The 12,796-nt window shown below is 37.3% G+C and overlaps 1 protein-coding gene across 12 annotated transcripts in view; it reads left to right on the forward strand.

Moving 5' to 3' along the window:
* The window catches only part of ptprk (protein tyrosine phosphatase receptor type K), a 561,898-nt gene that overhangs the window by 477,427 nt on the left and 71,675 nt on the right, over nucleotides 1-12,796 (forward strand). For all 12 annotated transcript variants that reach the window (XM_039747480.1, XM_039747483.1, XM_039747482.1 and 9 more), the window contains one exon: nucleotides 10,103-10,263. In XM_039747480.1, coding sequence (XP_039603414.1) covers nucleotides 10,103-10,263 — 161 coding nt within the window. The remainder of the gene's footprint in view (nucleotides 1-10,102; nucleotides 10,264-12,796) is intronic.

The raw sequence follows: 12,796 nt of genomic DNA on the forward strand, positions 1-12,796 counted from the left end.
CTCAAGGCATTTCAATAGAAATCTATCCAAGGAGCTTAGTTTAGTCCTCCCCTTTTAGAATGTTTCTGAAATGAGTTAGGCAAGTGTCATTAAATAGCGCTGCTGCACGATCAGCTTTTTTTCAATAAAGTGTCATTAAATAGTGCCGCTGCACAATCGCTTTCTTTTCAATAAAGTCAAGCGTTAGGCAGGTGTCATTAAATAGTGCCGCTGCACGATCAGTTGTAGCTTTTTCAGGGTGTTTCTTTTCTTTAAAGTTCAAAACTTTTTCCCACATTGCAAACACTTCCTTTATCTCACTTTAAGTGATAACGTCCTCCGCAATGCCGATCTCCTGCAGAACCTCCGTATGTTGCTGCGTCTATAGTTCTGTCAACTACTCTGTCTTCAGTTCCTCGGAGTGTGCGGGGACAACCTCTTTTGATGGCTCATATTTCGAATTTTGGCTTGTAACTCAAGACAAAAAATCGCCCTAGTGATGGCTGGGGTATCAAAAAACTCATACGTTGGGGCACTCGTATCTCAAGGTACCACTGTATGTACTGTATACAGTGCATCCGGGAAGTATTCACAGTGCATCACTTTTTCCACATTTTGTTATGTTACAGTCTTATTTCAAAATGAATTAAATTCATTTTTTTCCTCAGAATTCTACACAAAACACCCCATAATGACATCGTGAAAAACGTTTAGTTGAGGTTTTTGCAAATTTATTAAAAATAAAAAAAAAAAGTGAAAAATCACATGTACGTAAGTATTCACAGCCTTTGCTCAGTACTTTGTTAAAGCACCTTTGGCAGCAATTACAGCCTCAAGTCTTTTTGAATATGATGCCACAAGCTTGGCACACCTATCCTTGGCCAGTTTCCCCCATTCCTCATTGCAGCACACCTCAAGCTCCATCAGTTTGGGTGGGAAGCGTCGGTGCACAGCCATTTTAAGATCTCTCCAGAGATGTTCAATCTGATTCAAGTCTGGGCTCTGGCTGTGCCACTCAAGGACATTCACAGAGTTGTCCTGAAGCCACTCCTATGATATTTTGGCTGTGTGCTTAGGGTCATTGTCCTTCTGAAAGGTGAACCGTCGCCCCAGTCTGACGTCAAGAGTGCTCTGGAGCAGGTTTTCATCCAGGATGTCTCTGTACATTGCTGCAGTCATCTTTCCCTTTATCCTGACTAGTCTCCCAGTTCCTGCTGCTGAAAAACATCCCCACAGCATGATGCTGCAAACACCATGCTTCACTGTAGGGATGGTATTGGCCTGGTGATGAGCGGTGCCTGGTTTCCTCCAAACGTGACACCTGGCATTCACAACAAAGAGTTCAATCTTTGTCTCATCAGACCAGCGAATTTTGTTTCTCATGGTCTGAGAGTCCTTCAGGTGCCTTTTGGCAAACTCCAGACTGGCTGCCATGTGCCTTTTACTAAGGAGTGGCTTCCGACTGGCCACTCTACCATACATGCCTGATTGGTGGATTGTTGCAGAGATGGTTGTCCTTCTGGAAGGTTCTCCTCTCTCCACAGAGGACCTCTGGAGCTCTGACACAATGACCATAGGGTTCTTGGTCACCTCCCTGACTAAGGCCCTTCTCCCCCGATCGCTCAGTTTAGATGGCCGGCCAGCTCTAGGAAGAGTCCTGGTGGTTTTGAACTTCTTCCACTTTCGGATGATGGAGGCCACTGTGCTCATTGGGACCAACAAAGAAGCAGAAATTTTTCTGTAACCTTGCCCAGATTTGTGCCTGGAGACAATCCTGTCTCAGAGGTCTGCAGACAATTCCTTTGACTTCATGCTTGGTTTGTGCTCTGACATGAACTGTCAACTGTGGGACCTTAAATAGACCAGGTGTGTGCCTTTCCAAATCCTGTTCAATCAACTGAATTTACCACAGGTGGACTCCAATTAAGCTGCAGACACATCTCAAGCATGATCAGGGGAAACGGGATGCACCTGAGCTCAATTTTGAGCTTCATGGCAAAGGCTGTGAATACTTATGTACATGTGATTTCTCAGTATTTTTATTTCTAATAAATTTTCAAAAGCCTCAAGTAAACTTTTTTCACGTTGTCATTATGCAGTGTTGTGTGTAGAATTCTGAGGAAAAAAAAAGAATTTAATCCATTTTGGAATAAGGCTGTAACATAACAAAATGTGGAAAAAGTGATGCGCTGTGAATACTTTCCAGATGCACTGTATATGTGTGCGTGTGTGTGTATAAATGATAAAACAAACTTCCTTTTGAGTCACAATCACATTTATTATAAAATCAAACAATTTAAAAAAAACAAAATCCAGCTTTGAAGTACTTTACTACATTAGACTTTGTCTTTAAAAAGCACACCCTTAATCCATTACCTTAGAATCTGAACAGTCTGGTCATGGGAATTTACCTGAATACACCATTTAAATTGGATACATCAGTTTCTGTAAGGTCAGATGCACTTTGTCTGTTTGATCAACTTGTAAGTCATTAAACAGTGTGAAGACCAAAGAGGTTCCTGATGAACCCACTTACACAAAACTCTGATAGTAGCAAGCATTATGGAAGGTTGGTTTTCAAGGACGTGTAGGCCTCTCAAAAGAAAGTATAAAATAGATATAGAAGAATGTATAATGATATTTGAACAAAACCTTGTACATTAATGTACCAGCAAGCTTTGAGGCTATCATTGTTGCAGCTGCTAAGTTATTAAATGATAAAGAAAAAGGTCAAAGAAAATTTGTTTGTGGTGTTTTTAGACTAATTGTGTTATAGATTATATTGATAATACAGAAAATAGTGGAGAATTCTTTTTACATTCACTGTTCTTGGGTGGGCTAAACCCTATAGTATTAAAATGGGGATTTATAGTGACTGGATTTAATTAGGTTACTAAGGTTGTATAGTTGAAGCCAAGGTCCTGCTAGCTTTATAAAGACAGGTGAATGATGCATTGTCACAACTTGGCTGCAAGTTAACCACATGAGAGCTTTGACTGATTATTCCTCAAAGTTTTTTTTTCTGAATATTAATATTGGCTTTCTGAATAATATCAAGTAATGATAATAATAATTCTGCATATGTTTTCATGATGTTTTGGTCAAACCAGGCATAGACTGGATCTGGTCAAAATTCATCGAAGTCTGTCACCATCATACTGACAACAACAACAAAAACATTTATTTATATAGCACATTTTCATACAAATAATGCAGCTCAAAGTGACTCCTAACATTTTGCATTATATTCTAGTTTGTTCGTCATAAATATATACACACACACACACAGGGTGAGGCAAAAAGCACGGACGTCTTTGAATTGCCTAGAACTCGCCACTAGGTGGAGTGACAGATGTGCGGTAGGTGGCGTTAGGCTCACAGTCTTAGCATTTTCTTTTTAGTTGAAGCCGTGGACAATAGAACACCGCGTTTTTGCATACGACTGTTTTGTCAAGAACAACCAATCTATTACTGCAGTTCAGCGTGAGTTTCGTTGCCGTTTCAATATCCACAGAAATAAAGCTGTTCCCGCTCCTAACACTATCCTACGTTGGGTTAAAGCTATTTGTACATGAGGTGCACTAATGAACAAAAGACCGCCGGTATGTACGTAATGTGTGGAAAAAGTACAACTAGCCCTGCTGCGCAGTCCAAGTCGATCTGCTCAGAAGCATTCTGAACTTGGCCTCGGTAATCATTTGGTAAGGTGTATTTTGAATTTAGACCTGCATTTCCATCCCCACAAATTGTCAAATGCTATTTCAATATGAACTAAAATCTTTCAATAAATTTCTTTGTAAGAAAAAATTAACAATTTTGTGATTTTGTAAAAAATGTCTGTCCTTTCTGCCTCACCCTGTATGTAGGTGTATCTATCTATCTATGTATGTATGTATGTATGTATGTTTGTGTGTGTGTGTGTATATATATATATATATATATATATATATATATATATATATATATATATATACACTGCTCACAAAAATTAAAGGAACACTTTAAAGAAACACATTAGATACATCAGATCTCAATATGAAGTTGGATATCTATACAAATAACGACAGGGCAATGTCTTAGGAACAAAAGGATGCCAAGTCTTTTAATGGAAATAAAAGTTTTCTGCCTACAGAGGGCTCAATTGTGTAGACACCCTAAAATCAGAGTGAAATGAAGATGTGGCAGGCTAGTCCATTTTTTCAAAAACTTAATTTCTGCTACTCAAAATGCTTTTCAGTATCTTGTGTGGCCCCACGAGCTTGTATGCATGCTTGACAACGCCGGGCATGCTCCTAATGAGACGACGGATGGTGTCTTGTGGCATTTCCTCCCAGATCTGTATGAGGGCATCCCTGAGCTGTTGTACAGTCTGAGGAGCAACCTGGCGGTGCCTAATGGACCAAACATAATGTCCCACAGATGTTCTATTGGGTTTAAGTCAGGGGATCGTGAAGGCCATTCAATTGTTTCAATTCCTTCATCCTCCAGGTACTGCCTGCATACTCTTGCCACATGAGGCCGGGCATTGTCGTGCATTAGAGGAAACCAGGACCTACTGCACCAGTGTAGGGTCTGACAATGGGTCCAAGGATTTCATCCTGATACCTAATGGCAGTCAAGATGCCGTTGTCTAGCCTGTAGAGGTCTGTGAGTCGCTCCATGGATATGCCTCCAAGATCATCACTGACCCACCACCAAACCAGTCATGCTAAACGATGTTACAGGCAGCATAATATTCTCCACGGCTTCTCCTGACCCTTTCACGTCTTTCACATATACTCAGGGTGAACCTGCTCTCATCTGTGAAAAGCACAGGATGCCAGTGGTGGACCTGCCAATTCTGGTATTCTATGGCAAATGCCAATTGAGCTCCCGGTGCTGTGCAGTGAGCACAGGGCGCAGTAGACATTTGGCCCTCAGGCAACCCTCATGAAGTCTGTTTCTGATTGTTTGGTCAGAGACATTCACACCAGTGGCCTGCTGGAGGTCATTTTGTAGGGCTCTGGCAGTGCCCATCCTGTTCCTCCTTGCCCAACCCTGCTGATGGGTTATGGACCTTCTATGGCCCTCTCCAGCTCTCCTAGAGTAACTGCTTGTCTCCTAGAATCTCCTCCATGCCCTTGAGACTGTGCAGGGAGACACAGCAAACCTTCTGGCAATGACACGTATTGATGTGCCATCCTGGAGAAGTTGGACTACCTGTGCAACCTCTGTAGGGTCCAGGTATCACCTCGCTACCAGTAGTGACACTGACTGTAGCCAAATGCAAAACTAGTGAAGAAACAGTCAGAAAAGATGAGGAGGGAAAAATGTCAGTGGCCTCCACCTGTTAAACCATTCCTGTTTTGGGGTCATCTCATTGTTGCCCCTCTAGTGCATCTGTTGTTAATTTCATTAACACCACAGCAGTTGAAACTGATTAACAACCCCCTCTGCTACTTAACTGACCAGATTAATATCCCATAAGTTTCATTGACTTTATGCTATACTCTGATTAAAAGTGTTCCTTTAATTCTTTTGAGCAATATATATATATATATATATATATATATATATATATATATATATATATATATAATATATAGAGAGAGAGAGGGGAGGTGTTTAAAGGTAAAATGTTTGGGGTAGTGAAAGAAAAAATCTATAGGTAGCCCTTCCTTAGGCAGTAAAGAGTAGAGCAGGAGTTCCCAAACTTTTTTCGGCCGCAGACCCCTTTACCAAAAACTTTTAAAACCGTTGACCCCCTAGTCACATGCAACGGTTTTTCATGTCTGCACTTGCTTTGATACGTTCGTTAAGACAATGCACAGACATGTTTATGCTACATGTATTTCATGCATTCTTACGTGTGACTCTTTTAATGACACATTTTACCTTTTCATTCGCAAGTTTGGTATGTAATGTGTTTATATCAAAAAAGTGTTTTTTTATTATTTTACTTCTTAATTTAGGTACCTATTGGAATTATAGATATTTTGAAGTAACAAACAAATAGCAGTAGTAAGAGGGTCTATTTTTGCTGTCGACCCCTAGAAAGTTCAAATCGACCACTTTGGGAACTCTTGGAGTAGAGGAATGGGTGTGTGAATAAGCCCAGCAATGGTTTAGCACCACATGCTGGGCTGGTTCCTGCCTTACGTCTGGTGTTTCCGAGTGCAGCTCTGCCCCCTATACCCACGCAACATGTAGATAAGAATAAAACTAAAGAAACCCCAAATAATTTATAGTAAGTCGTTCAAAATTGCATTATGTCCTAATGAGAGATCAACTTGGATTCAATTAGTTTGTTTTAACATGCACATACGTAACTAGGATAAGGTGAGCATGTCACTTAAGGAAGAGACCTTTATTTATTTAACTTATGTAGGTGATCTTCTGGAGTTCTCCTTTGTCAAAATACTCCAATGTCATTAAGCTGCGCAAATAACAGTTAAATCTCATCATCAGTCATGATGATCCCATAACCAAGAATGAAGCCTGTGATAATTTTCTTCTGTTGTATAAAAATAATTTTGTCCTTCATGTGGAACAAACAACCAAGACATGTAGTTGAAGCAGAAACCTTGACAACCTTTCAGAAAAATTTAGATGTGATATTGGGACAGCTTAGCCATTAGCTTTAAAAACAGGTTAGAGAGACTCAGTTTATTATGCTGTTACAGTATTTGCTATAAAGTAAATAACATCCATACCCTTTTTACACCTCGACCTGAGGACATGGTGAGTTGTGGTATGGACATTGGCCACTGCATAACCCGATCGCACTGTTTCAACATATCTATAGCAAATAGCTGGATGTAAACTAAGCTAGCACTTTATTAATAATGTTCTGTTTCCAGATTGCACACGGCACACACTTTTCTGCTTGGCTGTGCTATTGAGCCCTGCAAATGATCCAGTATGTGTGCTTCTTGCCTTACACTCAGTGCTGCTGCAATAATAATACAGGTATTTTTACTTATTGTATCAGGTTGCCTGTTACTATAAAAAGTACTCAAACTACATAACCCACACAACTTTTAACATGCTACTACTCCTGAAATTGTGCTGTTGAACTTGGCAGTGCTTGTTCAGTTAATCAACATAGACATAGCAATTTCTGAAATATTTTGACAGGTTTTTTTCAGACAGAAGACGAAGTAATACAATTGCCCAAGCTTTTACCTTAGGAAGTTGATTTTTGTGGACACTTCCACTTCTGGCTGCTAAAAGCGTTTTTGAGAAGCTAAGCAGGCAAACTGTGCAGCAGACTTATGCAGACTACAAAGTCCTTAATTTTTCCCTTGTTTAGTGTTTATATGGCCACGTAACTGGGCTCTCTGTGCAGAAACCTACCAAACTTGCAAAATTTTTGTCTTATGTGTTTGTTAATGAAGTCCCTGCTGTCCTCAAGTGAGTGCAGACAACATTCTAATAATAATATTAATTAATTCATTACATTTATATAGCGCTTTTCTCAGTACTTAAAGCGCTATCCACTCTGGGAGGAACCGGGAAACGAACCCACAATCTTCCAGTCTCCTTACTGCAAAGCAGCAGCACTACCACTGCGCCACCTGTGAGGATTCTGTTAACAAAAACAGGGTTCTTCTTCCCAAGACACTGAACAGCTTTAATGTAATTGTCATGCGTATCCAAAATATTTGTGTCGGGGTGAATATTTTTGCAAGGCACGGTTTGATATTTTCTTGTTTATGCATTTTCTATAGTGTAATTTTCTTTTTATGTTTCTTCATATATTTACTATGGCACTTTGAAATCACATTTTTTCTTAGAAGTGAAAATGTTCTAATGCTGTTTTGTGTTTGTTTGCTGTTGGAATAATTTCCACTTGTCTGGAAATTTACTTTGTCTAACAGATAATTAGTTCCATAACATCATAGCATGAAAGAGCACAATTTCACTTTAGCTCCTGCTGAAACCACCATCTGTTTGGCTTGCTTTTCATTTTAAGCACAGTTCAGATTATAAACTATTCATTCTGCTTTCCTGGCTAAAGTGACATTACTTCCTTACAGTACACACCTGTTCATAATAAATATATGTATTGTTATATTTATTATCTATTTATATACTGTGTGTATTATATGGTTGTGTATGATCTGCAGGTGACACATTGTGATAGAAATATACCAGTTTAATTACACAGTGCTCAAATTGTGTACATATAATTCAGAAAACAGCATCTTTGATTTATTTGAATAATGCTTGTTCATCCAAAGCAGCCTATACATTATAAGTAAGCAGTATGCACATTAACCTGTGCCCCAGTAACTAATAAAATAGCAACACATAGTGTATCACTGTTTAGAGAAGAATTGACATCTTTGCCTAATTAACATGTTTATGTGTGTTAGTTGATCTGTTGTACACTTTCACTGAATCTTCTGTTACCAATATGGTTAGAAGGCCTTATATTTTTCACAAGAATATAATTTGAGCTATTTTGATGTACTATATATAAAACATATTTTGCCAGCTTTGTACCATGCCATCATAATGGTTCTCCAGCAATTGCATTATCCTGAACACAGTGGAAGACAAATGTATCATACAGCATTTCTGCTTGTGGTAATCAAATATTTTCTGCAGTCAACTTTAGTGTGGTGCATTCAGAAAAACTAAAATAGTGTGAAGCTGTTACATTACACAGGTCTACAAAAAATATTTTTTGTTTGCTACTGGGAACTTCCGACCAGTTTTTTTTACACTGATTTCACATGTGAAATCGGAATTAAGCTAGCAAGTCAGATTTTTGAGATACAAATCATTGATGTTTTCCATTCATCCATTATCCAAACCGCTATATCCTAACTACAGGGTCATGGGAGTCTACTGGAGCCAATCCCAGCCAACAAAGGGCACAAGGCACAAAACAAATCCTAGGCAGGGCGCCCGCCACCCACAGTTATTGATGTTTTGACACGTTTGAATATCAATACTGTATATCAAGACAATATCTGGAGTTTGAACTCTGTCCCACCAAAATTGTTTTGATGTGTTTATTCTGAAAACAAACCAGAAGACGATACCAGCATGTTCTCCACAAGCTCAGCATAACTCTCTGCTCTGTGACTGGCAAGAAAACTCTGGACAACCTACACAAATGCTTCCCTCGCTGCTCATTCAGTTGGCTTCAGTTCCCTTTTGAACTCATCGTCAAGCATTGATTTCTTGACCAACAAAAACGCCTTCCTTAGTTTTGACTTCACTTTTCTCGAGACCAAACTTATTTTTTAAATGCTGAAACGCAGAAACATTTCTGCCCATCGCATTGAAAACATTTTCAAAGTAATGGTGAATCTAATGAATAAAATGTCCTGAAATGCAATGTTATGTTAAGGAAACAGTATGACCAACTACCTACTGCAGCATCAAGTCTGAGTTGTATCATTATGCTTAACAGTCATATAAGACTTGGTAATCAGTAACAAATATTTTTTCCGCTAATTAAAAATGAATTATTTTTAAATAAAATTAATAATGAAAACAACTCACAGCTGTTAGTAGTGTGTGGCATCCCTAGTAGAATTACCTGTATTTATCAAAATGGTTATAAATCTTTACTGTCCAGTCACCATAGTTGTCCAAGACCTGGATCTTAACTAAAAAATGGGACGTGCTGGACGAAAACGATTTTCAGATTTGCAGTCAGCAAGTGAAATTTGTTAAAGAACATGTGAAAGGATCCCAGTAGCAAAATGCTTGTTGACCAGTGTTATCAATGAGTCAAAAAGTTTGACATGGACTGTTCAAAAGCATGAAATAACAAAGTAACTGTTTCATGTGCTTATCGGAGACCAAAGAGGGGCACATCAGATCACGTACTGAATTCGTGTTAGCATGTAGTTAGTTTGACAGCAACTTTTTTTTGTCCCTGCCGTATTTTGTAGTGCTGCAGAAATATATGCTAAATGCAGTTTAATTTTCCACTGATTCTGACTTAAAAAAAAAAAAAAAAAAAGTGGCATAGATTTTTCCAATTCCTGTTCTGGAGGAGCCATTGTGAAATGAATTTTAGTTGGTATTGGGTGGTGGACTCTAGATGTCTGAAAATGTTTCAGTTTAAAAATTGTCCCAAGGTTTTCTTAAAAGAAATGTGTGTTCACTTGTTTAATCTTAGCAAACTTGCCAAGAAGCGGAAGGATGCAATAGGAAATACTCGCCAAGAGATGACTCACATGGTCAATGCAATGGACAGAAGTTATGCTGATCAGAGTACCTTGCATGCTGAAGATCCCTTGTCTATCACTTTCATGGATTCTCATAATTTTAGCAATAGATGTAAGTACATTTTTGGATTGTTTTCTTAATTAATAATAGCTTAAAAAGTACTTGGGTTTAATATACGTAATACAGTCTTCTGACTTTGATTTATAAATGAAATACTGCAGGTTATACCAGAGAATTATTTGTACAGTGAGATCTTAGGTCAGTAGCCCTGCCTTTTCCAGGTAGTAGTCTGGGATATTTCTTTTTGACATACATGTAAATGTGGATTTTAACATTCTAGTTATTATTAAGATAAACACTTAATTTTGTTGATTTTAGTCCTCTTACACAGGAGCTATATCTGTTATTGGATGAGATTCAGTTGTGTACTGGCCTGGAATAAAAATTCTTTCAAAAATGTTGTACTGTTGAGTAGAACAGTAGATGCATTATTAATGATCCTGTCAAACTGGACAAACCCATTATTATTATAACTGAATAAAAAAATCTAAAATGGCTTTACATTTTAAAATTTGAATATTTGGTGTTAGTATTTTGAAGGGCATGTCATAATTTAGTCTGACAGTGACATACCCAGTGTAATACTTACCCTTGTATGTAGCTGAATATATTTAATCTTTTTTATTAGCAAACATATGCACACTGACTATTCCTTTACTTACACTTTAGATAAGTGGTTCTTTGCAGTCAGTTCAGTCTCTCCTGAGACCCAGAGTATCCATTACTAAAGAATGCATACTGGTCTCATGGTTTCCATCATGTAAATGTTCTCATGACAGTATAATTTCTTGTAAGTATATAAAAAAAAAAAGAAAACAACTTAATGCCAGTATTAAAAATAAGGAACTACAAAGGTGCAAAATAAGTGAAAAGTTAAAAGGCAAGTTAATAAGAAAGCAATCTGCCAGGGGTATGATTTTAAAAGAAATGACTTCTGTTCCCTTGCTGGTCACTTGCTTTTCTTAAAAAATGTCACTATACCACCGGAACTAGCAACACATACTTTTCGTTGTACTTGTGAGGGTTAAAGACAATATAATAAAATTATATTGAAATAATGATATTTACATAATTCTGTTTTATCTTTAATAAGTTTTTCTTGATTGAATGGCAAAGATGTAAGCATTATACGCTCTTCTTGGCCATGAGGGTTTTAGCTAAATTATCATTAAGGGTTGTTTCTCTCTAGAAAGTTAAAAAAAAAAAAAATATATGTATATATATATATCTCACTACCTACTTTCTATTTGTTCCTTGGCAAATGAAAACTGCCAAAAAAAAAAATTACGCTTCCACAAGAAAGCACATTGAGAGTTTTTATAAAAAATTTCCATCTTATTATGGCTTCATTGTTTTTGATGAAACTAAAGCTTTAAAAAGGCAGTGTGATCTCAGTTTCTGTCCATTCTCCAATATTCATTCACTGTGCAATTCTAAGCAAATCTCAAGTGTTCCAGTTTTAGAAATACTAAAATAAATGTACTGTGTCCCTGTGATTTGTAATTTATTTTGGATAAACAGTTTCACAAGTATTTAAAAATACAGTTATTGCATTGGTATTAAATGTTTTAAAATGTTAACAGTTCCTAAAATTCATAGATTTAGAAAGTCTTTGAAGCCCTCATTTCTTTTTTTCATTAGTACAGAAAAGAGCAGTCTTCAGAATGCACTCTGCTGTCTTTTTTTTTTTTTTTTTTTTGAACTCTTACCGCCAACCCATTAATTTACATGCTTATTTATACAGGGAAAAGTAGTAGACCTCTTTTTAAATTCTATAGAGAAATCTGCTTGTTTTGCTGATTTTAAACCACCATTAACAAGTACTGTAACTGCAGTTGTGTTTGTGATAAAGTTATTTGCTTGTTGTTTTTAAAACTGTGCCATCTAGATCTGTCTCTCCATCTAAACCTAATTGGCAGAGAACAGGTGTGCTTCCGAGTGAATCTATTGCAGGACTGGTTGTGACTCTGAACGAGTTACACAACTTAGTGGATGTAAATAAATGACAACCATAGCTAAGAAATCTTCAAGGTGTTCAGCATTCCAATGGCCTGTTTTAGGAAATGGCTAGAAAAACTTGAGTTTGTGGTGGAAGAAAGGAGGCAAATATCCAGAACATCACTTAATGGACACTAATACATGGTCAGAAATCAAACACCATGAAATAATTTTTTGTTTCAACAAGATTGGTAATCAAAGAACTGTGCTGTGTCTTAAAATGAAGAAAAGAGATGTAACTTAGTCTTTCTTCCCCACCTCTTGCTAGAGGGCGTAATTGAGGTGTGTGCATAAAGATCATTCTCTATCATAACTAACAGAAAATGAATTCATTAAAAATAATGCATTTCTGATTTTTATTTTCTTAAAAAAGGAGTCTGGGACAAATTTGTAAATCTTTAGTTTTTTTATTTTTTTTGTCAAGGTATGGTTAAATACTATTATATAGTGTGTCTGGTATATTGTATTTCAAATAATGCTGTATTTTTGTATTTAGGTTTTCTACTGCTATAGGCAATAATAAGCCATTCTGGCATCTTACTACAGTGCATTAATTATATTTGCTTTGAGTCATTTCTATTTTGTG

The sequence above is a fragment of the Polypterus senegalus genome, chromosome 3, assembly GCF_016835505.1.
Source record: "Polypterus senegalus isolate Bchr_013 chromosome 3, ASM1683550v1, whole genome shotgun sequence".
Classification (NCBI taxonomy): domain Eukaryota; kingdom Metazoa; phylum Chordata; class Cladistia; order Polypteriformes; family Polypteridae; genus Polypterus; species Polypterus senegalus.